At 38.1% G+C, this 25,486-nt stretch overlaps 1 protein-coding gene across 11 annotated transcripts in view; it reads right to left on the minus strand.

Moving 5' to 3' along the window:
• AKAP9 (A-kinase anchoring protein 9) overlaps nucleotides 1-24,367 on the minus strand; it is a 171,587-nt gene extending 147,220 nt beyond the window's left edge. For all 11 annotated transcript variants that reach the window (XM_046021086.1, XM_046021091.1, XM_046021090.1 and 8 more), the window contains exons 1-2: nucleotides 24,105-24,367; nucleotides 692-922 (exon numbers count right to left, since the gene is read on the minus strand). In XM_046021086.1, the coding sequence (XP_045877042.1) occupies nucleotides 692-922; nucleotides 24,105-24,152 (279 nt within the window). In that variant the 5' untranslated portion in view covers nucleotides 24,153-24,367. The remainder of the gene's footprint in view (nucleotides 1-691; nucleotides 923-24,104) is intronic.
• Nucleotides 24,368-25,486: the final 1,119 nt, after the last annotated feature.

A 25,486-nucleotide genomic window follows, 5' to 3' on the forward strand; every position in this document is an offset into this window, starting at 1 on the left:
CTGTCTCATCCACCACTCTTTCTCCTAAGCATCCCAGTGTTCTCTACTCCTGGTTTTAGTTGGTATCTCCATCCCACCCACAATTCCAATCCACTTTTAAATTGTCCCGCCTCATCTTATTCTGGAAAATTATACCATTAAAGAGAGGAAGAACACTAGCTTTTATTTTGGCCCTTCTATGGGCCAGGTGCAATCTCCTGGCTCTCACCTTTACCACCATCCCATCCCCATCATTCTAATACATTTAAAACTAAAGTTCCTACAGTTTCCAAGTCACATCATAACTTCATATTCTTGTGGATGTTGCTTCTTTATCACAGAGGTTGCCTTGCCTACTTCTTTGCTGATAGCTAATACTGATTTAGCATTCCCCCAAATTGTGGTACTCTAGGGTACCAACGCATTTTTGTTACCATAGCTGTAATCAGATTACACAGACTACATCACTATACTATACACTATACATCAGAATACATCTGCCTTCCCCACTTGACTGACTTTCCTAAAGGACAGAGAATGTCACATTTACCCTTGTATCCTTGGTGCTGAATCCTTGATGTTATTACAGTTGTTGTACTACAAATGTTTATTGAATCAAGCTCACAAAAATTGCACAGGGTGATAATGAGTGTTGTCAGTACAACTTTCCAGTTAGAATTCTAATTTTCAAAAAATCTAGATGAATACTTACTTCAACAGAGAAGACCTCATCACGTTTGATTATTGTGGATTCAGGAGTCATGGCTGTTCCTACCCTCTGAGAACTATTTATGTACATTTCATCACTCTGTGAGTGCTCAATATTCAAAGCATGGTATGTTGACACATCATGTTTGCTGCTTGAAGTTTTCCTCTTCTTTTTCTGCTTCTTAGAAGGATTCTGCCCATCAGACTGAGCTTTCCTTTGTCGAAACTGGGCAAGCTAGAAAAAAAGACATTGTCCTTATCATTAGAGATACCTTTTCTTTAACACCACTGTGAAAAAAGCAAGCATCTTTGGTGTCATTTTCTTTATAAGATCAAACCATCATTAAATGATAACTAAATAAAGGACAGGTGGTATAGTCCTTGATATAGCTACTGAATTGCAAAAAAATTAGGTACTTCTTTATAACTACTATTCAAATACTAGTAAGAACTGAAAATGTCATGTCTAAAGAAAAAAATTAGCCCAGAGTTGAGTAAAATAGGGAAAACAGGTACTCTCACTGCTTGGTGAAAGTATAATCTATTTTAGATTATACTATTGTTAGATTATACAAAATTATACAAAAATATAAGAGGTCTAAATGTGTTTACCTTGTGAAATTTCTGGGACTTCTACTAATTTGTACTAAACGTAATTAGTCCATGCAAAAGATTTAGTTTTACAAATGATCACTGAAGCCTTGTTTCTAATGGAAAAAACACTGAAATCATTTAAATGTCAGACAACAGTGCTTCCTATCTCCTAATCACTTTTGTATCATCATAAGGATTTCTGCCATCTCCTAATGCCATGTATACTTATCATTAACTTAACATGTTTTAACTAGTGAACTTATCTAAATTTATTTTAAAAGGAGACTTTCTATTCTGTATAAATTAAAAGCCAGTATCACTTGTGATTTCCTCAAAGAAAATAGTAAACAGAAATGAATGTAATGAAAACTAACACTACATTATTAAAATTTTAGTTAGGTATTACTGCTGAAGGTGAGGAGTATTAAGGATATATGAGCATCAGGGCGCCTGGGTGGCTCAGTGGGTTAAAGCCTCTGCCCTCGGCTCAGGTCGTGATCCCAGGGCCCTGGGATCAAGTCCCACATCCGGCTCTCTGCTCAGCGGGGAGCCTGCTTCTCCATCTCTCTCTGCCTGCCTCTCTGCCTACTTGTGATCTCTGTCTGTCAAAAAAATAAAATCTTAAAAAAAAAAAAAAAAGGATATATGAGCATCAAACAGGCTTTTGGCTAACTGTAATCATATTGAATCAGGCCATCACCTAAAATATCTTAAAATATCTTGTCACCTAAAATTAGAAGTAGGCATTACATACTTTGGGTAACACTGGGTTAACGCAATTAAAATTATGTTAATGCAAACAATTTTAAAGATGTTTATATAAAAAGTATATACGGAAAAATAATAAAGATGTTTATGACACAGTGGTATATATAATATTGCAACAGTATCTTTTTTAATAAAAGGAAAACGGTGTGCATCTCTTTCAACTAAGAGAATCAGGGCTCAGTCTCATAGCCTTCAATAATTCTAAGTAGCTTGAATTTTAATAACATTATGCATATAGGGCACAGATAAATTCTGGAAGAATATAACCACAAATCTGGTATCTCTATAGAGTGGAGATTATAGGTATTTTTCCTTATGCTCACTTGAAATTTCCTTTTTTATGCAACACATTTTCTAAATTTTTATGAAGTAACTAACCACCAATTCTTAAATTTAATTTGAGCTGCTTGATCACTGAGAGAACAAAAGCGTAAGAATAGGTGTAAGCTCCTTTGTGCCTTAAAAATAGGAAATCTACTACCAGCATATTAATTATATAACTATTAGTTAGACCAAGCATAAAGATGGCCAGTAAATTTCTTATGATATGAAGTATTAAAACAGTCTTAATGATGTTGGTATCATTAACTATCAAAATATGTCACAAATACCAGAACTTAGAGAATAAAACACAGCATATTTTATACTTACTTTGTCTGTTGCAGATGGAAAGGATACAGCTATGCAGTAGTGATTACATAATAAAGACATCTAACTCATAAGTCAGAAACATCTAATCAATCACTGACCTTGTAAAATGTAAAAAAATATATCACATTAAAAATTTTCCCTAGTTTATTTAGCAACTAGCCTGTTATTCTACCTCATGTCTGCTTAAGGAACAGATGCAAGACCAGTTGCCTCTATTTGTACATTATTAAGCTGCTGGAATGCATTTAAAACTACTTTGGAGGACAGTAAATTCATTCTTAAAAATAAACCAACTGAAACACTATTACATACTATCTGAAAATAGAATCAAAAGTCTAGGCACATCATTTTAAAAAGATCCCTCAGAAGAGAACACCAAGAAAAATACTAATAATGACATTATTGATATTTAAGTTCAACTTCAGAAATTTCTTAAAATTCCATGTTGTCTGTGTTAGAAAATATGCCCAGAGAGCACAGAATATAGATAAAGATGAATATTCTGTTTAAAATTCTGACTTGTTGGGACGCCTGGGTGGCTCAGTTGGTTACGCAGCTGCCTTCGGCTCAGGTTATGATCCCAGCGTCCTGGGATCGAATCCCACATCGGGCTCCTTGCTCATTGGGGAGCCTACTTCTCCCTCTGCCACTCTGTCTGCCTGTGTACTCGCTTGCTCTCTCTGACAAATAAATTAACAAAATCTTTAAAAAAAAAATTCTGACTTGTTGAATTATATACATAATTTATATTTAATTATTTTATGTACAAATACCTAATGAGAAAACTAAAGCTGTATTTTTAAAAGTTTGATTTTTTAAAAAACACCTCTGAGACAACAGTATCCATTACTAAATGAACCCAAATGAGAAAGTTATTAATAGTGAATAAAAAGCAGAATGGTTCTTGGGGTGCCTGACTGGCTCAGAGGAGCATGTGACTCTTGATCTTGGGGTCATGAGTTTGAGCCCCACTTGGGAATAGAGATTACTTAAATAAATAAAAATTAAAGAGTAGAATTTTTTTATGGTGTTTAGAACAAATCATTTCTAAGGACATAAAATTACCAAGACATTGTTTTAGGACTTGTACTGATTATACAAAGTCATACTATTTTTTTCAGAACAATTAACTAGAAGGTAAACAGCATGAGGGTAAGGACTTCTGTTCAATGCTATATATTCAAAGTCTGGAACACTACTAAAAAAATATATGTTGAGTGAAAAAAGATAACTTTTTACAGAAAAATCACCACCAAAAACATCACTTTAAGCATTGCTCCAAAGAACCAGACAATTAAGATATAATATAACAGGCATATCTAATTCTACTATCTAGAAAAGTTTCATGGTCTTGGAATTAAAATCGGCAATTAAATGAATCAAAACACAAAATAATCCCTCTCATCATCTCTTTCTCCATCAGGCAAAACAATACAAAGCCAGACAAAATTAATTCTCAAAAATAATGCCCATGATAGCTTTTTAGCAAGAGTTCTATTTCATAAAAATGTACATAGAACTATACAACTCAACACCAAAAAAACAGACTAAAAATGAACAGAGGTTCTGAATAGACGTTTCTCAATGAAGACACATAGATGGCTAACAGATGCATAAAAAGCTACTCAACATCACTCATCATTAGGGAAATGCAAATCAAAACCACAATGAGATATCACTTTACTCCTGTCAGAATGGCTAAAATCAAAAACAAGAGAAATAGAAAGTGTTGCTGAGGATATGGAGAAAATGGAAACCCTATGCATGTTTACTGGGAATACATATTGACACAGCCACTGTGGGTAACAGTACAGAGATTCCTCAAAGAAGTGAAAATAGAATTACCATATGATCCAGTACTTCCACTACTGGGTATTTACCCAAAGAAATTCTAAACACTAATTTAAAAAAACCACACAGACCCCCACATTTATTGCAGCATTATTTGCTATAGCCAAGATACAGAAGCAAGCTAACAGTTCATTACTAGGTAAATAGATAAGAAAGATGTGGTACAATATACAATGGAATATTACACAGCCATAAAAAATGAGATGGTGTCAGTGGCTTAGTTAGGTGGGCATCTGACTTAATTTCTGCTCAGGTTATGGTCTTGGGTTGGGGATCAATTCCCATGTCAGGCTCCGTGCTAAATGTGGAGCCTTCTTGGGATTCTGTTTCCCTCTCCCTCTGCCTCTCCCTACCCCCATCTCTCTCCCTCTCAAAAAAAAAAAAAAAAAAAAAAAAGAAAGAAAAGAAAAAAGAGAGAGAGAAAGAATACCATTTGAGACAATGTGGGTAGCCTTGGAGGGCATTATATTAAGTGAAATAAGTCAGACTAAGAAAGACAAATATTATATATTTTTACTCATATGTGGAATTTGAAAAACAAAACAAACAGAAAAGAGAGATAAAAAACCAAGTGTCTCAAATACAGAGAAGAAATTGTAGAGGGGAGGTGGGTAGGGAGATGGGTGAAACAAGATAAAGGTGAATGAGAAAACACTTGTATAGGCATAGAATTGTTGAATCATATTGTACAACTGAAACTAATAATGTTAATGATACTATTTATTTTAAAAATAAATATATAATGCCCAGAATAGCTTTTCAACAAGAGTTCTATTTCATAAAAATGCAAGAGGTGTGTAAAAAAAAAAAAATGCGAGAGGTGTAAGATCATAACATAAATCTAATTCCTTATACCTATCTGAGCTATTTTTATTTTAAATCTGAACAATGGCAAGCTAGCAGATAAGCAAAAATCAGAAACTCTACTCAATTAGCTAATCATCTGATACTGAAATGATAAACTTTAAATTATTGGGAAAACATTTATTCTAAAACATGCTGAAAATTCAGACTACGGCCATCTGTGTTTGCCATTTGGAAGCCAATTATAAAAATGTTAACATATGTAGGCACAGAAATAGTTGCAAGATTTACTGGAAAGATATCATGTCCACATACACTTGTCTTTCAAAACTAATTCAAATCTCAATATCTTACTCTGACCAGAACATAAATAAATGACTAAACAAAAATGATAATTTATTCCTTAAGTTCAATATTTATAACTTTGTATGTAATCATTCTCAATAAAACAAAGAACTTAAAAAATGCTGTATAAAAACATGCCAAGTTTTTATAATGGCACTTCAAAAAAACTACAAATTATAACCTATTTATCAAATGTTCACTGAGTGTTAACAATGTGCCAGGCCCTGTGCTAGACACGAACCAAAATATATGGTCCCACTAACAGGCTCTATCAGTCAAGGCCAGCCTATCACATCACTGAGTTGTGTGAAGCAAATAAGATAAAAGTTAGGGTACAATTTCATAATCAAAAGTACTCCTACATATCTTTAAAGAGGTGGTAATGGGAGCCTCTCATAGCCTGATTTTCTCAAAGTCAGTCTTTTTCAATAAAAATTTTTTAATTTAAATTCAATTAGCCAACATATAGTAGTACATCATTAGATTCAGATGTAAAGTTGAATAATTCATCAGTTGTGTATAACACCCAGTGCTCATCACATCTTGTGCCCTCCTTAATGCCCACCACCTAGTTATCCCATTCCTCCACCCTCCTCCCCTCCAGCAACCCTCAGTTTGTTTCCTAGAGTTAAGAGTCTCATGGTTTTTCTCCCTCTCTGATGACTTTCAAAGGCAGCTTTTTAGAAGAGGTGTGGGGGTTGAGTTTTATATCTGTGAGGATATCTTGGCATATGACAAGTATTAAAGTTTATTTATTTAAAAAATATTTACTGACTGCCTATCATGTATCCAGCACTGTGCTAAAGGCAATACAGGTAGTAATGAATCAAACAGATACATACCATACTCTATGAGCTGTAATTCAGGTTGGAAGAACAAATTAAACAAATATAGATAAACACAAAAATATATCATTTCAAGAGATAAAAAGTACCTTGAAGATAAAGTATAGGTACTAGAGAAAGCCTACCATGGAGAGATTTAATTTGGCTGGGGATGCTGGGAGAAGTCAGGAAACACCCCACTGGAAAAAAGAATATGGAAGCTGAGATTTGAAGACAAGTGAGTACTTGCCTAAGATCATAATCAGCTAAGTGGCAAAAGAGAACAAGAACACCTGACTCCAAATCCAGTATTTTTTTCCATTATACCAATTTACATTCCGTGCACTGAGTTCCTTTTTTTCCTTCATTTGTCATTATACTTCAAATCCTAGGATAATAAGTTCAAAGTCATGCATACATGAAATCACCACACCAACAAATACTTTTTTGACAAAGTTTGGAAAAAACACACCCACAACAACAACACACACACACACATACACACACATACCCAAGAAAGAACACTGTAAAATATTTTTAAAATGTTATCTGTCTCTCCAGTTTCCATGAACAGCTATAAGTTGAGCCATTTTCTATGTTTTTGCTGTAGAAAATTTAAGAAATCCTAATTAATTCTAATTACAGTGACTATTTGTACTTGTCAGTGCTGCCTTTAAACCTTTTTAATAATCCTTAATGAATGCTGCACAAGAATGTTGTACAAACTTACAACAAAACTCCAGGGGCCTAACTATGGAAACAAAAGGATTACAACAGTTGACCCAAAGACAATTTGTATGTAGGCCAACTGAAAAGCAAAGAAGACAAAAGCAATATTTTCCAATACTATCACAAACTACTGGGAAATAACAGTGCCAAAAAGCCCCAAAAATATCAGATATGGAAAAGACCTCAGAACTTTACATTACTGAGCTGTAAGTCCTACTTATATCCTATAACCTCATTCAATGTAGATTTTTTTATTAGTTTTGGAACACTATGTTTAAGAAGAAAACAGACCCTGCACTCTAAGGAATCATCTTAATTTTGCATATTTTAACATATTTCATTGTATGGCACATAGTAGACACAAATATTTGTTGAATGAAAAATAATATTTCAAAAAGAATATGGATTACATATGATAGAATACCGAATCATTATGTGTCAAAAGAGTTTAATAAGCTATAGCTTTGTGACACTGGACAAGACACTTGACCTCAGCAGAACCCAATTTCAACTGTACAATGAAGAGGTAGGTTAGAAGGACTTTTCAAGATTTCTTCCAGTTTTGGGGCACCTGGGTGGCTCAGTGGGTTAAGGCCTCTGCCTTCAGCTCAGGTCATGATCTCAGGGTCCTGGGATCGAGCCCGCATCGGGCTCTCTGCTCAGCGGTGAGCCTGCTTCCTCCTCTCTCCCTCTCTGCCTGCCTCTTTGCCTACTTGTGATCTCTGTCTGTCAAATAAATAAATAAAATCTTTAAAAAAAAAAAAAAAGATTGGGCGCCTGGGTGGCTCAGTGGGTTAAGCCGCTGCCTTCGGCTCAGGTCATCATCTCGGGGTCCTGGGATCGAGTCCCGCATCAGGCTCTCTGCTCAGCGGGGAGCCTGCTTCCCTCTCTCTCTCTCTGCCTGCCTGCCTCTCTATCTGCTTGTGATCTCTCTCTGTCAAATAAATAAATAAAATCTTTAAAAAATAAATAAATAAATAAATAAATAAAAAAGATTTCTTCCAGTTTTGGGGCACCTGGATGGCTCAGTCAAGCAAGTGTCCAACTGTTGGTTTCAGTTCAGGTCATGATCTAAGGGTCATGAGATCGAGCCCTGCATTAGGCTCCACGCTCAACAGGGAGTCTGCTCTAGATTCTCTCTCACTCTCTCTGCCTCTACCCTGCTAGCATGCATGTGCCTGCACACACTCTCTCTCTCAAACAAATAAATTTTAAATAATAAAGATTTCTTCCACTTTTAAGGGCTCTCTTGAAGAACTGTTTTCAACTTATCCCTATCGTTTCTCCTCTTCCTACTCTCCATTATAAAGGAGGAAAAGCTAGAATTTTACATTATAAGAGCTTTTTAAAAAAACTTTTGCTTGAGGGGTGCCTGGGGGGGGCGCTCACTTGGTTAAGCATCTAGCTCTTGGTTTTAGCTCAGGTTACAATTTCAGGGTTCTGGGACTGAGCCCAGTGTTGGCTGGTGTGCAGCCTGCTTGGGATTCCCTCTTTCCGTCTCTTTCTACCCCTCCCCTCTCCCTCTTTAAAAAAAAAACAACAAAAAACATTACTTGAAAAACAATTAAACAGTACCTATTACTAAATGATCCCAAATGAAAAAAGATGATAGATATGGAATACAAATTAGAATGATTACTTTATAGTGCTTAGAACAAATCTCTAAGTACATAAAATTATTAAAATAGTATTTTAGGCTCATGTTACTGATTATATGAAGTTAACTTATTTCAGAATAACTAGATGTTAAACTCCAGGAGGGAAGGAATTTTTAATCAAAATCAAAGCCTAAAAAAAAAAAAAAAATCAAAGCCTACATAATACTCTAAAAGTCTAGAAGAGTGCCTACACATAGGTTCTCAATGACTATTTACTGAATAAAAGAAGATAATTTATTTTTTAAAGAGTTTATTTATCTGACAGACAGATAGTGAGAGAGGGAACATAAGCAGGGGGAGTGGGAGAGGGAGAAGCAGGCTTCCCACTGAGCAGGGAGCCCTATGGAGGGCTCCATCCCAGGACTCTGCGATCATGACCTGAACCAAAGGCAGATGCTTAACGACTGAGCCAACCAGGCACCCCAAGATAATTTATTTTGTATAAAACAATAATTTTAGGCATTATGCCTCAGAACTTCAGAACATCTGTACAGTTTCTTAAAAAAAAAACAACAAAAGATGGGGTGCCTGTCTGGCTCAGTCAGAAGTGCAGGTGACCCTTGATCATGGGGTTGTGAGTTCAAACCCCATACTGGGTGTAGAGATTATTTAAAATATTTTTTCTTGAAAAAGATGACGTATCAGGTCTATGGTTACATTATTGTATAACCATACAATGTAACTTATGTAACTGTCAAAAATAATGTTTTCAAAAAAAAATTTTAATGTGAGAAAATGTTCTCAACATTAAGTCAGGGGAAAAGCAGCCCAAAACTGCATAGAGTATGATTCAAATTAAGTTTAAAAACATACACAGAAACAAAGAATCAACAAACTAATAGTGATTACTTATGGATGGAGACTATGGGTGATTGTTTTCTTCTTTTGAAAAATCTTCACTGCCTCCATCCCCCACAGATCTGTAAAGAATATTCGCCAATAAAATTATCATGGACTTATAAATTTATATCACCCTTTTTAAAAAGGACATAATACAACTACACATCTACCACAAATCTCATCCCAAAAAGCAGAGAGAAGGCACAGCTCCAGGAATATGCTATCCTGGGATCTAGCCACTTTCATCAGCCTCTCCAGACACGGTTACCAAACCTCATAAGCCTAACTGCCAACACTGACAGGCCATTACATCTTCACTGTTCACATGCCATCTACCTCTGTTTCATTTCATTGTCACCTCAGTTATTAACAATGAACAGTGAAAATAATGGTACTTTGCCCCAATCTTATCTAGTCTCTCCATATTATGAAGCTTAATCTCTTTAAAAATAAATAAATAAAAAGCAGTGTACATACCATTTAAAGGAGAATCCTTAAACCAAGTTATATCTGTAACAAATACTATCTCTCTCAGCAACATAAATACACACCAGTTTATTACTTGAGATTTCATTTATAAGCCACAGGTTATAGACTATTATTCCTTCTGATACACGTATCTTCTTTTTGCAGGAATTCTCAATTTAATAATGGAAGAACTGCTACATCTGGTCAGTTCAAAGGCCACCTTTTGATGGGTCAGGTATCCAGTGTCCATCAGCAGCTCTAATGGACATCTGTCAGAGATCACTTCTGTGATGTAATGAGGTATATAATAAACACACAAGTATCAGGTTTTTTTCACTTCATTTCCTCTTCCTACCTAATTCCCTCACACAGTCACTACTCCCCAAGAACTGATAGACCTTGGGATCAGATCACAATCTCTGCACATACCTAAGCCCTTGGCATGTGCTGTGTATCAGAAATGGACAAAAGGTAACACAGCAGCAATGTCTGTAACAACAAAAAAACTGGAAACAACCCAAACGTTCACTGATACTGGAGCAAATGCCAATAATGGAATACTATGCAGGAGTGAACACTCTCTACATGACATTGAACATAAGCAAATCACTAAAGACTGCTTGCAACATGATACCATTAAGTTCAAAAACAGGAAAACCAATGAACTGTATATATATATATAGTGTATATACACTATATATATACACACACTATATATGTATACACACACACACACACACACATATGATACAGAAAAGCAAGCGATGATAAAATTCAGAATTGCAGTTACCTGAGGTGGTAAGGGAGCTGGGGTTAGATTTTCAAATGTATTTGAATGTGCATATTTCTTAAGTTGAGTAATAAGTATAAAGTTAGGGTTTTTTGTGTTGTTGTTGGTTTTTTTTTAAGATTTTATTTATGTATTTGACAGAGATCACAAGTAGGCAGAGAGGCAGGCAGAGAGAGAGGAGGAAGCAGGCTTCCTGCTGAGCAGAGAGCCCGTTGTGGGGCTCGATCCCAGGACCCTGGGATCATGACCTGAGCCGAAGGCAGAGGCTTTAACCCACTGAGCCACCCAGGCGCCCCTGTTGTTTTTTCAATCATTTATCTTTTTTTTTTTTTAAAGTAGGCTCCACACTGGGTGTGGGGCTTGAACTCACAACGCTGAGACCAAGACCTGCTGAGATCAAGAATTGGACAGTTAACTGACTGAGCCACCCAGGGGTGCTTACCTATGCATTTCATATTTATCCTTTTGCAAGTAAAACACAATTAATTTAGGTATTTCTAAAATTTGCAGAACATCCTTCTGAAGAAATCAGCCAGTGCTCCTACCATCCACAACACCCAGGTCTCTCCTGCCACTATAGTTTGAGAAAAGAAGTGAGTCAATTCAATTCTTCTCCTGGAATTAAGGAACACGGAGGCAAAAAAGATGTCCAGAAAGAGAACGGAAGGGAGGTGCATCTTACATGAACGATATAACCATATAAATCCAAAAACATCCCTAAAATCAACCATAAAGTACAATTGACACGATAAACCTACTAGTCATGTTGCAGATTCAAATACTCTTTTCTGTTTTCCTCCTGACATATATCATCCCTATTTCTTCAGTTACAGACTAAGAAAAGTAGCTGGCATATGACAGCTCATAATGTACACACATTCAGTGTTGCAGAATCACAAATAGTGATGATGTTACTGGATCAGTAACTTCACTACATATTGAGGATCTTTTAAAAAACGAGTCCTGGGCTCCTTGCTCGGCGGGGAGCCTGCTTCTCCCTTTCCCTCTGCCTCTGCCTGCCACTCTGTCTGCCTGTGCTCTCTCGCTCTCTCTCTGACAAATAAAAAAAAAAAAAAAAAAAAAGAGTCCTGGGGTGCCTGGGTGATTTAGTTGGTTAAGCGTCTGATTCTGGTTTTGGCTCAGGTTTGGCTCGGGATCTTATGGGTCATGAGTTGAGCCCCACATCGGGCTCTGTGCTCAGTGCCTGCCTGAAGATTCTCTCCCTATGCTCCTCCCCCCCACACACACACTCTCTCTCTCTCAAATAAATAAATCTTTAAAAAAAAATAGTGAGTCCACAGGCACCTGGGTGGCTCAGTCGGTTGGGCATCCAACTCTTGATTTCAGCTCACATCATGATTTCAGGGTTGTGGAATTCCTCTGCCCCCCCTACCCGTGCATTCACTCTTTCTAAACAACAACAACAAAAAACAAAAAAAAAACAAAAAAAAGTAAGTCCTGGCTCCACGCGAGATATTCTGATATCAGGATGAAGTGTGACCTAGGATTCACAATTGTTTGAAGCTTTCCAGGTGCTTCTGTGCAACAAAGTTTGGGAACCACTATGCTAGATGCTTATTCTATGAAGAGACAGGCTCGCAATACGTAAATAAATTTTCTCTCCCCCTCCTTTTCTTGTTTAGAAGTGTATATAGTTTCGGCTCAGGTCATGATCTCAGGGTCTTGGGATCGAGCCCTGCATCAGGATCTCTGCCCAAGCGAGGACTGCTTCCCCATCTCTTTCTGCCTGCCTCTCTGCATATTGTGATCTCTGTCTGTCAAATAAATAAATAAATAAATAAATAAAAATCTTTTTAAAAAAAAAGTGTATACTGTTGGTGGAAATGCAAGTTGGTGCAGCCACTCTGGAGAACAGTGTGGAGATTCCTTAAGAAATTAAAAATAGAGCTTCCCTATGACCCTGCAATTGCACTACTGGGTATTTACCCCAAAGATACAGATGTAGTGAAAAGAAGGGCCCTCTGTACCCCAATGTTTATAGCAGCAATGGCCATGGTTGCCAAACTGTGGAAAGAACCAAGATGCTCTTCAATGGACGAATGGATAAGGAAGATGTGGTCCATAAACACTATGGAGTATTATGCCTCTATGAGAAAGGATGAATACCCAACTTTTGCAGCAATATGGACGGGACTGGAAGAGATTATACTGAGTAAAGTAAGTCAAGCAAAGAGAGTCAATTATCATATGGTTTCACTTATTTGTGGAGCATAACAAATAACATGGAGGACATGGGGAGATGGAGAGGAGAAGGGAGTTGAGGGAAATTGGAAGGGGAGGTGAACCATGAGAGACTATGGACTCTGAAAAACCACCTGAGGATTTGAAGGGGTGGGGGAGTGGAAGGTTGGGGGATCCAGGTGGTGGGTATTAAGGAGGGCACGTATTGCATGGAGCACTGGGTGTGGTGCAAAAACAATGAATACTGTTACGCTGAAAAGAATTTTTTTTTTAAAGAGTGTATATAGTGAGAAACAACCTCATTAAATAGGACAGACTCGGGGATTCATTCCATAATTTTTGGTCATGTGTAAACTGATACATAAGTGAAGGAAGCTGATCTGCAAAAAGAGGAGTATCAGATAGTGTGAAAGATAAGAAATGATACAGAGACCACCACTGATTCCAAATGCCTTTTCCGTTTCCCAAGAGGCCCAACTATATTTCATTTACTTTCCTCTGAAATCTATCTTTGTAATAACCCTCCATTTTCTCTCCTTCACTTAAATAATAATAGGTTTTTGAAAATAAAAAAGTCCAGGGTGCCTGGGTGGCTCAGTTGAGTAAGCATCTGACTCTTGGCTTTGGCTCACGTCACCAACTCAGGGTCGTGGGATTAAGCCCCATGTTGTCCACGTCCCCTTTCACCCACTCAGGAGGGAGTTTGCCAGAGATTCTCTCTCCCTTCTGTCTCCTTCTGCCTCTCCCCCTGTTCATGCACTCTCTCAAATCAATCAATCTTAAAAAAAAAAAAAAGATAAAAGCCCTACTAGAATTAGGCTACTTGTATTTACATTTAGCTATATTATTCAAATCAGTATTTTATAATTTTTTAAAAAATGGTTTAACTGCTTCATCTATATAGTAACAATAGAACTGCCACCTGGTGGCAGCATACCTACTGGACTATAGGATTTATTTTTTGAAAAGGAATAACCTCTTCAAAAGTTAAACATATCAAATATGTATTCTTCTAACAGTCTTCTGCTACTTTTAGGATAAAATCCATACCACTTTAAATAATACATACAGCTTCTCATGATCTGATCCCAGCCTATTTCTCCAATCTAATTTCTGCTATGTAGCTTGATTCTTTATACTCCAACAAGAGAAGGATGGTGGCGGCTAATACTTCCCGAACTCTTTTCATAGTCTGACAATATTCTAAGTGCTTTGTAAGTATTAGCTTAATTCTCATAATAAACCCAAGGTAGGTACTATTACCATTCTCATCTTCCAGATGGGGAACAGGGGCACAGAGAGGTTAAGTAACTTACCTAAAGTCACAAAGCTAAAAATGGCAGAGCCATGATTTTATCCCAGATGGCATGGTCTAGTCTAAGCTCATAACCACTACAATTACATTGCTTTTCATAACAACAACTCTGAAAAATTAGGTAGCACACACAAACTTTTCCTGATTCCCATTCATTCCCCAATCTGGAATCTACACTTCCCTTTCCAATCAACTACTGCTAAAGCTAATGGTCACTTTTCAAGTCTCCTTTATACTTGATTTCTCATTTTTGACTAGTACTACCCCTTACCTGAAACTCTGTCTTCCCTCAGTTTCACAAACATCATCATCTTCTGGCTTTGCAAAGTTTGTGTCTCAGTGTCTCAGAAGAAGTGTCTTTGCAGATACTTCTTCACCTACCTTTTAAACATGGGTGTTTCCACAGGATTCAACCCTCAGTCTGCATTAGTCTTCGTCCTGAGTGAACTCCTCACTCCCACAGTGTCTCTAGTATTTTTAAACCAAGTATTGATCTCTAGCATGGGCTTCTGTTTTCTGCTCCAGATACACATTCAATTTTACACTGGGAAGCCATATAAGCACCTCCAACTCAACATATCTAAAACAAACTCATCTTTATCTTACTCAAATATGTTTCCCTCCAAATTTGCCCACATTTCCCATCTCAGATACCCATTTCACTCAAACTCTTCTCTTCCCCCACATATGTTCATCTTCCTTATCTCAGAGATTAGCATCCAACTTCTTTTCAGTTGCTCAAGTCAGAGTAGAGTCATCTCTTGCCTTAGCCTATTTGGACTGGTGTAACAAAATATTATAGACTTAGTGCTATATACAGAAATTTATTTCTCACAGTTCTGGAGGCTAGTCATAGTTGTGGCAGCTAAAGTCTAAGATTAGGGGCCAAAGATTTAGGACCTGGGGAGAGCCCACTTTCTAGTTTATAAATTGTCATCTCTTTGCTTTAACCTCACATGATGGAAGAGACAAGAGATCTATTTTTTATAAGGGAACTAATCACATTCATAAGGGCTCTCCCTCATGACCTAATCACCTTCCAAAGGGCCCACCTCCTAATACTATCACCTTGAACTTTGGGATCTCAACATAAGAATTTTGGAGAAACACAAACATCTTCCTTACCCTTTACAACCAATTACCAAAGTCTCTCAATCCTATTTCCTAAACACTGATCAAAGATTTAAGAGCCTGGGTAGGACTGAAGTTAAGAACACAATCTCTTTGTGGGGGGCGCCTGGGTGGCTCAGTAGGTTAAAGCCTCTGCCTTCGGCTCAGGTCATGATCTCAGGGTCCCGGGATCTAGTCCCACGTCAGGCTCTCTGCTCAGCAGGGAGCCTGCTTCCTTTCCTCTCTCTCTGCCTGCCTCTCTGCCTACTTGTGATCCCTGTCTGTCAAAGAAATAAATAAAATCTTTAAAAAAACAAAACAAAACAAAAATACAATCTCTTTGGTCAGACAGACTGGGTTTAAACCCTTGCTCTGCCACTATGACACTATGCAAATGAATTAATTAAATTAAAAACTTAACCTCTCCAGTTTTCCCACCTATGAAATAGGGATAGCAACAGTATCCACAGCTCTTAGAACAGTTACAAGGATTAAAGGAGGTAATAAATACCCTTAGCATAAAGCCTAGCATTCAAAAGTACTCTTTAACTGGTAACTACTATTACTATTGAATTCATTTTCTTTCTTCCACTGTCAAACTTCCCACTGTCCAAGTGAGCGATAATGAGGTAGGAATAGAAGTATGGATAAATGAAGAGATATTTAGAAGGTAAAATTAGCAGAATGTGGTGACTGGTTGAATCTGAAACATTAAGGAGAGTGCCAGGGAAACCAAATAGAATGTGAGGTAAAGTGGGCCTGGTTTTACTGGGTAGTGAACAGTGTTAGAATGAGAAGAAAAAGGCTAAGTATAAGATACATATTTTGAATAAAAAAAAAAATGGGATTGGGTACAAGCTTGCAGGATTTAGACCACATAAAAGTCTAAGTGAACTGTACTCCACAGTAACAGTCATAACCCTGATGGCAACTTAAAACAGACACTATACTGTTCATGAACAAGAGGATAAAGGAATTTTTCATGATATAAAAGAATCTACAGATTTAAACAAATAACCTAGGCAAAACTACTTCTGGGACAATGAATGGTATTAAATCCATAGGCAAATCAACCAAAACTTTGTGTAGCATACAAGATAAGTATTATGCATGCTAAGAATATTTTGGTGATTACTACCACAAAAACACTAGAAGTAAAAGGGAAGTCAAAATGACAACAAAAATATGTTATACTAGTAAAATATTGTGCTCACATATGAAAATGACAGGGCTTTTTGTTACTGACCAAGACTTAAGTTATTCTGTTCCCACAGTGAAAACGGATTGGTAACAACCAAGTCAAAAACCCAACAGGTGCTCTTTTGACCAACTGTATACACTTGTAAAACAGCTGGCCATGGAATGAAATGACTCAATGGCCCACACAGAAATCAAACTTCCGAATCAGGCTCTTATCAATTCACTTAGAACCTATTATTCAAAGCAATAGTTTAAATTTTGGAAGTCTTAAAAAAAAAAAAAAAAGCAAGATGGAAGATAATCCTACGAGACGTATGGTTCTCTGTCTACCCCTCTCTCCTGTCCACCTGAGCACATGTATTCTCATTCTCTGTCCCTGCATACAGAAAAAATGCATACAATACCTAATATTATATATATAACAATTGACAACAACCCAATTAAAAAATGGGCAAAGGACTTAAATAGACATTTTCCCAAAACAGACAAATGGCCAAAAAGTACATGAAAAGATGCTCAACATCCTCAGTCATTAGGAAATCACAAATCAAAACACAAGGAGATATCACTTTCCACCCACTAAAACAGTTATAATTAAAAAAAAAAAAAACAAACAAACAGAAAACCGTAAGCGTTGGTGAGTATACAGAGAAACTGGAACCTTCATACACTGCTGGTATACATGTAAAATGTTACAGATGCTGTGGAAATCCAGTTTCGCAATTCTCAAAAAACACAGAATTACCTTATGATCTATCAATTCCACTCCTCGGTATATACTCAAGAGAAATGAATACAGGTACTTTTATGCAAATGTTCACAGCAGCACTATTCATAATAGCCAAATAGTGGAAACAGTTCAAATGTCCATCAATGGATGAACAAAGTACAGTAAATGCTACATACAATAGAATATTATTCAACCATAAAAGGGAATGAAGTATGGATGCATGGATGAAAAAAGCCAGCCAGTAAGGGTCAAATATTATAGGATTCCATTTATAAGAAATATCTGGAATAGGTACACTCAATAGAAACAGAAAGCAGACTGGTGGTAGTTGGGAACTAGGGGAAGGAGGGAAAGAAGAGTATCTGCTTAATGTACAGGGTTTTATTCTAGGATGATAAAAATGTTTTGGAACTAGATGGAATCGGTGATTGCAAACTGTATTTACCAAATGCCACCAAATTGTTCATTTTTAGATGATTAATTTTTGTTAGGTGAATTTCATCTCAATTTTATTTTTTTAAGTGTATTTTTTTTAAAGATTTTTTGTTTAATTTATTTGACAGACAGAGATTACAAGTAGGCAGAGAGGCAGGCAGAGAGAGAGAGAGGAGGAAGCAGGCTCCCTGCTGAGCAGAGAGCCCAATGTGGGGCTTGATCCCAGGACCCTGAGATCATGACCTGAGCTGAAGGCAGAGGCTTTAACCCACTGAGCCACCCAGACACCCCTCATCTCAATTTTTAAAAATCATAGCTTCTTTGTATCTAGCACCAGAACTTAAGAAGTTCTGAAATATGATCTCATTTATTCTCCAAAATACGTGTTGAGATTCATGTCCTGCAACAGCATTATTCCCATAGACAATAAACTGCAGAATTTGTGATAATTTAAATAAATGCCTGCTAAGTAAAAGTCCATAGTTCCAGCTGTAGGCGTTCAAAAATGTCAACTGAACAAATAAGCAAATAAATGTCTCCAAAAGTCCTAGTGTCTTTTCTAGTATGCCAAATAGCTATATTATAAATTCTCATACATATATACCCCAGATGCAAAACAACCTCTCTAAGTTTTTCCAAATTAAGGTTTTAAACTTTAATTAATTTTCATTTTAGTGGAATCTGAAGAAATTTAAATAATGCTCCTTATCATTTAATGTTTAACAATTTTCCATGAGAAATTTTTCTAGTTCCATATTAGAAGTTTACTTACGTTTCAATAATTAGTAGCCCATAATGATATTTTACAGTCATAGTTTAGCTTTTCCTACAAACTTTATATATAAAGATAAGAGGTGTTTTTGTTTGAAAATAATTCCTGCCCCAACTTGTCATATTCTCGTCACTTGGATATATCCTATCTTTGCCACTTCCTCTCTTCCATGTGCTCAATTCGACTTTCAGTTTCACTGACGAGACATGACAGACCTCTTTGCTAAGTCTCTCTTCACTGGATCTTATTATGGCTCTTTCACCCACTTCCTGCCATTTCTTGGATTTGCTTTAGAAGCCTTTCTTCACTATACACTTTAAGAAGACTATTCTGGGGGCATCTGAGTGGCTCAGTGGGTTAAAGCCTCTGCCTTCGACTCAGGTCATGATCCCAGGGTCCTGGGATCAAGACCTGCATTGGGCTCTCCGCTCAGCAGGGAGCCTGCTTCCCCCTCTCTCTCTGCCTGCCTCTCTGCCTACCTGTGCTCTGTCAAATAAATAAATAAAATCTTAAAAAAAAAAAAAGACTATTCTGCCCATACTTTCCTCCATATTATCCCTCTTAAGGCTATTAAAAACCAAGCCTGAAGGTCCTGAATTAGTTTTTGCCACAACACACAACTATTAGAATAAATGATGATGGGGAAAAAATGATGATGAAGGTATCAAACTCCTGTATCCGTTCTGAAGCTAAGTAAGCTATGTGACATATAAGAATAAAAAACTAGTAAGTTTGGGGGTGCCTGGCTGGCTCAGTGGCAGAGCATGCAACTCCTGTTGCACTCCTCTGTTATAATATGTATTGTCCAAAGTAAAGGATATTTTGTAGGACTGCTTCATGCATTACCTTTAGGAAAGATACTTCTGGGGGCAAGCAATACAAAGTCTGAATTAAACAAAATGTCTAAAAAGCCCCATGTAGAGCTCAAAAACAAACAAAAAACTAGAGAGTTTAAAGAAACAAGGATGAAGAGCAATTTTCTTAGTGGTAGAGCAGTGTATCTGAAATATGCAAAGAACAATTTTGCAGCACAAGTAACTTTGTCTATCAGAATGTAAACAGTAATTTAAAAGTCCAGCTATCAGTAAGGTAACACACAGCTTGCACAGAGCTCTGTCCCTTTTTGCATACAACTGGTACTATTTTTCAAACTGAAAATGCTCACTAAACAAATAAAAATCATATAATTACTACTCACTGAATGCCAAGAAGCAAATTTTTAAATAATTATTCAACAAATAATACCAGTTATGCTGAATAGCTGGTGCAAAACATTGATTTTACTGAATTCTGCTACATGAACAGAATGTTAAGTATACCCAATGTGAATGTATAGGAGTAGTAACATTAATAATACTAAGTACCCAACTGTCTCCTAATTTTGTTCACTAATATTATAATACTTTCTTTATATAACAGCATAAATAATTTCACTTGGAAAAAATGAAGTCATTCAAAGTAGCTTAGCACAAAGACACCCTACGTAGTGTCATCCCCATCAGCACCTTGTAAATGGGGTTAGCCCAGCTCTGAAAATATTTACTTAATAATGCAGTAATGTCTCACATCTCCATGGGTCAGGGTTCTTGCTACATTAACACTGAGGAAGTACTCAACGGCAACCAAAAAAACAAGTAGAAAAACTGAACTATCATAAAGCTCACTCACTGGACTCCATCAGCTCTGATCTTTATAAACCAGTCTATCAAATGGACTGAGTTTTCTAGTCACAGCAAATCTCAAACAGCAAATTCGGAAAAGAGGCAGATGAAATGGAGCAAGGCAAGACAAGTATGACCATGGAAATGAGAACAGACAGCAAGGAAAAAGAACTACAAAACAGAAAGGAAGTCTATGCAGTCTAATAGTGGCTCCCCCAACTATGTAATACAAGCAGCACTGGAATAAGAATGACAGTTGCAGGACTACACCAAAGTGAGGGCCCTTAGGAAACCTACCTTTTCTGTGTCTCATTTTTTAATTCTCTTTAATAACCATACAGTATAACAAGTTCTTCATCATACTGTATTTGATAACATTTTATTGTATCTAAAAATGATTTATTTATTTATTTATTTTTAAAGATTTTATTCATTCATTTGACAGACATGGATCACAAGCAGGCAGAGAGAGAGGAGAAAGCAGGCTTCCCGGAGAGCAGAGAGCCCGATATGGGGCTCTATCCCAGGACTCCGGGATCATGACCCGAGCTGAAGGCAGAGGCTTTAAGCCACTGAGCCACCCAGGCGCCCCTAAAAATGATTTTTAAACATTTTTTTACTGATCCTAAAAGAAATATTATAGAGAATTTGGAAAATACTGAAAGTGTAAAAAAAATTAAAATTGCCAATAACGCACCACCCAGAGATAGATATGATTTACATCTTAGTGCATTTTTTTTCAGGCATCTTCATATATAAGTATGTATATATATTTTATATGATAACATTTTTATTAAGCTGGCATTATTTGTGGTCATTTTCCCAACTCAAAAAGTCTTTATAGCATTATTTTAATGGCTACATTACCAGAATTTATTCTATCATTGCAGATTTTGGTTGCTATTTATTTTTTTTTTCTTATTAAAGATTTTATTTATTTATCTGACAGATAGAGATCACAAGCAGGGAAAGAGGCAGGCAGAGAGAGAGAGAGGAGGAAGCAGGCTCCCTGCCAAGCAGAGAGCCCGATGCAGGGCTCGATCCCAGGACCCTGGGATCATGACCTGAGCGAAAGGCAGAGGCTTTAACCCACTGAGCCACCCAGGCGCCCCTTGGTTGCTATTTATAAAGCATACTATACTGCATACAAACCATAAAAAATAATCATTTATAAAATCTAGATGCCAAAAGGAAATTTTTCAATGATCAGCTTACCAAACACCAAGAAAAAAAATTTTAAAAGTTATGGTTCATAAAACCAAGTTCAATGAACAAATAAGACATTCAGAAAGCCAAGTTTCAGGGGTATAGCTCAGTGGTAGAGCATTTGACTGCAGAAAGCCAAGTTTCTAAATAAGTTTTGGAACTGATCAGTTTAAGTGATTTCTGATGCCAGCAATAACAGACTTCCAATTACGGGGTAGGCACCATGATTGGCTGCATTAATATCAAGAACCTTCTTGATAAAGCAGTCTCAAAAACAAGGTAGCAGCATTTAATGCCCTTTTACAAATGAAAAAATTCACCCCAAATCCCACTGTACCTCCTCTCTCATTACACTTATTACCCAGTGTCTGTCTCTTCCACTGAACTGTGAACAACTTGACAACAGAGACCGACTTCCCCTCTAAATTTCCAACTGTTGGTATAAAACAGTTCAATAAAGGTTTGCTAAATGACTTTACAATACAAAAATTTCAAGTCTTAATCTAAAAGCACACAAGTTTAAACAAACGGAATAATGTATACACTAATTTTGATGATGCTGTTTCATATTCCTATTGCTGTCCCGTATTCCTATTGGTCTTCAAAATCTTAATGGCTGCGTAATATTCCATTGCACTTACATGATATGGTTTAGAAAACAATTATTCTAATATTCTCTTTGAATGCTGTTTCCACTGTTTTTAGATTGTACAGCTAATGTTCCAGCAAACATATCCTGCCTTACAAATCTGACAGATTTATTTCTGACTAGAAAAATTGGGCTCAACTCTAGAAGACAATAATCCTCTACAATAAAAGTGAATATTAAAGAAAAAGATTTTCACCCCATAGGCAGAGTTTTGAAGGACAAGCAAGAACACACATACACACAAAGAAATCAGAATTTTTTTTGGCCAAATCAATTTAAATAAATCCTCTGTTACAATATGTATTGTCCAAAGTAAGGGATATTTTGTAGGACTGCTTCATGTATTACCTTTAGGAAAGACACTTCTGGGGGCAGGCAATACAAAATCTGACTTAAAAAACAAAATGTCTAACTAGAACATCAATGCTTTCCAAATGAGGCACACACTTTACCTCCACTTCCTTGGATTCAGAGACTGCTGAGAAGCTCAGGCTGCAGAAATGAAAGCAACTTTGTGCTTCTGAAGATGTACTGATTCCCCCTTCTCACCATTTACAGATTTTAAAGTAATAATCTACCAGGTAACATAAAAGCACTCAAGCTCTGATCTTAGATAGAAGGAACTTAGGGGAAAGCCAACTCTATTTCAGAAATGTGAAGCTAGTGTACATGCACACTCATCTAAGAAACTTGTGTTGAGCATCTACCAAGGCATCTCTGCAGTATGGCCCCTTGAGGATTACTAAAATCATGGAGCCAGCCTCCTTTATTCGTTTTATTTGAAGGGAGGAAAAGAGAGGAGGAAAGAAAAAAGTTAACTACGTTATAATTTAATTGTGGTCCAAGTATGAGTGCTAACAATTATCTTTAATAGGACAGAATATAATCTATAAAAGGTAACGTCGTCATAACGGAGGAAGGGGGCCTTTGAGAACAGCCAGAAAATATGCTCGAATATGTGATTTTTAAAAGAAATACGCTATTTAATTTACACCTTGTCTACATCAATTTTTTCACGACGCCCAGTGAGTAATATCTGTTTATAGTCTTGTATTGTTCGCTTGACAGGTTTTCTCTTTCACGTAGACATAGAATAGTGACTCTCTGAGACATACATAACAATTCAATTATTTGAAGCAGGAATTCTATAGGTTGCTTAGAATATGGTACCTTTCGTCCCCCGCAGTTCCATTCACAGACTGCACTAACATTCCACACAATACAAAAGCGCATGACACGACAAAGACCTCCAAACACAAACATATAAAGCTATGCTTCTAAAAACGCCCCCAACGCGAACTTCACAGCTGGCACTTGTGGCACACTCAAGCCACCACTAAGGCAGCTGTCACAGGCCAATCACACACCCAAAAGTGCCAGCGTGCCACCAAAAAAAGCTAAGCTGATGATCGGCGTACAAATCCCCCACTAAATAAAGAAAAGCCCTAAATCCCCACCCTGAGAAGCACAATGCCGCCACTACCCAGGAAATTCCCTAAAACAGTGAAAGGCTGGAGATTTAGAAGCAATGAATACCAGCTTATAGCTATACAGTAAAGAAAGGGTTTTATTTGAGCATTCACAAGAAAGAAGCCACACCAGCCAATCATCACGGAAGTATCGTCTGCTAGGTAGTAACACCAGGCTTTTTCAATTGGAAAAAAGAGAGAAGGCAAGCGTAAAATTCAGGTCCTGAAGCACCTCGCTCCCGGGTAGCGAACTAGGACTGCTGCGACCGCCGCTTGCCAGGCCCTCTCCCACCCCTTTCCAGCCACCGCCTCCCACCGCGGGCCCAAGAGCCTCCGGCTCTCTTACCTTCGCTTTGCCGGCCTCCAGTTTCTTCTGTCTCTCCTCGTCCTCCATGGCCTCTGAAGGGAAAGCTGAGGGAAGACAGCGAGAGGGTCGGGGGTAAAAAGGGAAGGTCGATTCCGACAGAGGTGGGACCGCAAGATCGGCCGCCTAGGGAGCAGGGCCGGGCCTGGCGCTCCCCCCGCCCGGCGTGGAACCAGTCTCCGCGCTCACTGGCTGACCGTCCTCAGCCGCACAGGGAACGCCGTCACCGCCGCCGCCATCTTCGTCTCCACGTAAACACACGGCAAGGCGGGAGTGGGAAGGGGGGGCACGTCGGTCCGCGCAGCCGCCGCGAGCCCTGCCGCCGCGCCGGGCAGGTGCGCCCGCGGCCCCGCCTCGCGTGCCGCCCCCCCCCCCCCCCCGCTGGGCTCGCGTGGCTTTGCGGGGGACCCGGCCCGGGATCGCGGCTCTGACTCCGGCTCCCACAGGCGAAAAACCTGAGAGGGTGAGCCCCTTCCTCGGGTACGCACGCTCCCCAGGTGGCGGCCTGGCTGAGAAGCTGGGAGAGAGGGGGTGTGCCAGGGGCGCCGGCAGGATTCCACCCACCGAGCTAGGGACTCGCTTTTAAAACACTGAGATTTTTCAAGTCACAAAAATAATATATACTTAACGGCGAAGTTGGTGACCGATGAAGACCCCCAAAGGAAAAGACTGGGGTGGGGCGGAGAGGAAAAGACCCACCCCGTCGTTAGTTTTTGTATCCTAAGGAGGATCCTAAAGAGGATGGCTTCCTCCTGTCGAAGAATTGGGAGATCAGCCAGCAGTTCCCATTACTATTTTAGCTCAAATTCCTCCCTTTTCCCCCACACCGGCCCGCCCAATCTCCGATTCAATCCTTCAAGGCCCACCTCACACGCCGCCCAAAGAGCTTTTCTGGTCTCTTTGTTCCTTCGACCGCAGTTAGGAGTATCCAGTCACAACTTACTCCCCTTCCACTCCTCCTTCGATCTCCCTCTTAGCAATGACGTCCTGAAAGGAACGTAGGCTTTGGAACCTGAGTTGGGGAGAACACACTTTCTAGCTTGAATGACCTTGAACACGTTACCTATCCTCCCTCCGGTTACCTGAAGCTTCGGAAGGGTTGTTAATATATATGAGTCAATATATGTGACTGCCTCTGACATACTAAAATGTCCGTAATTAATGGTAGTTTTTTTTCCCACTCCTCGTATTTCCTTTATGTACTCTGCATGATATTTTAGTAATTTATGCACCACTTTTTAGTCCACCTCATACTCTAGATTCCTTCATGGCAGAGGCTGTCTTGCTTATCTTGACATTACTAAAATGACTAGCATAGTGTTTCGCACCCCATAACACTTGTTAGATTGAATTGAGTTATTTTA

The sequence above is a fragment of the Meles meles genome, chromosome 10 (genome assembly GCF_922984935.1).
Source record: "Meles meles chromosome 10, mMelMel3.1 paternal haplotype, whole genome shotgun sequence".
Taxonomy (NCBI): Eukaryota; Metazoa; Chordata; class Mammalia; order Carnivora; family Mustelidae; genus Meles; species Meles meles.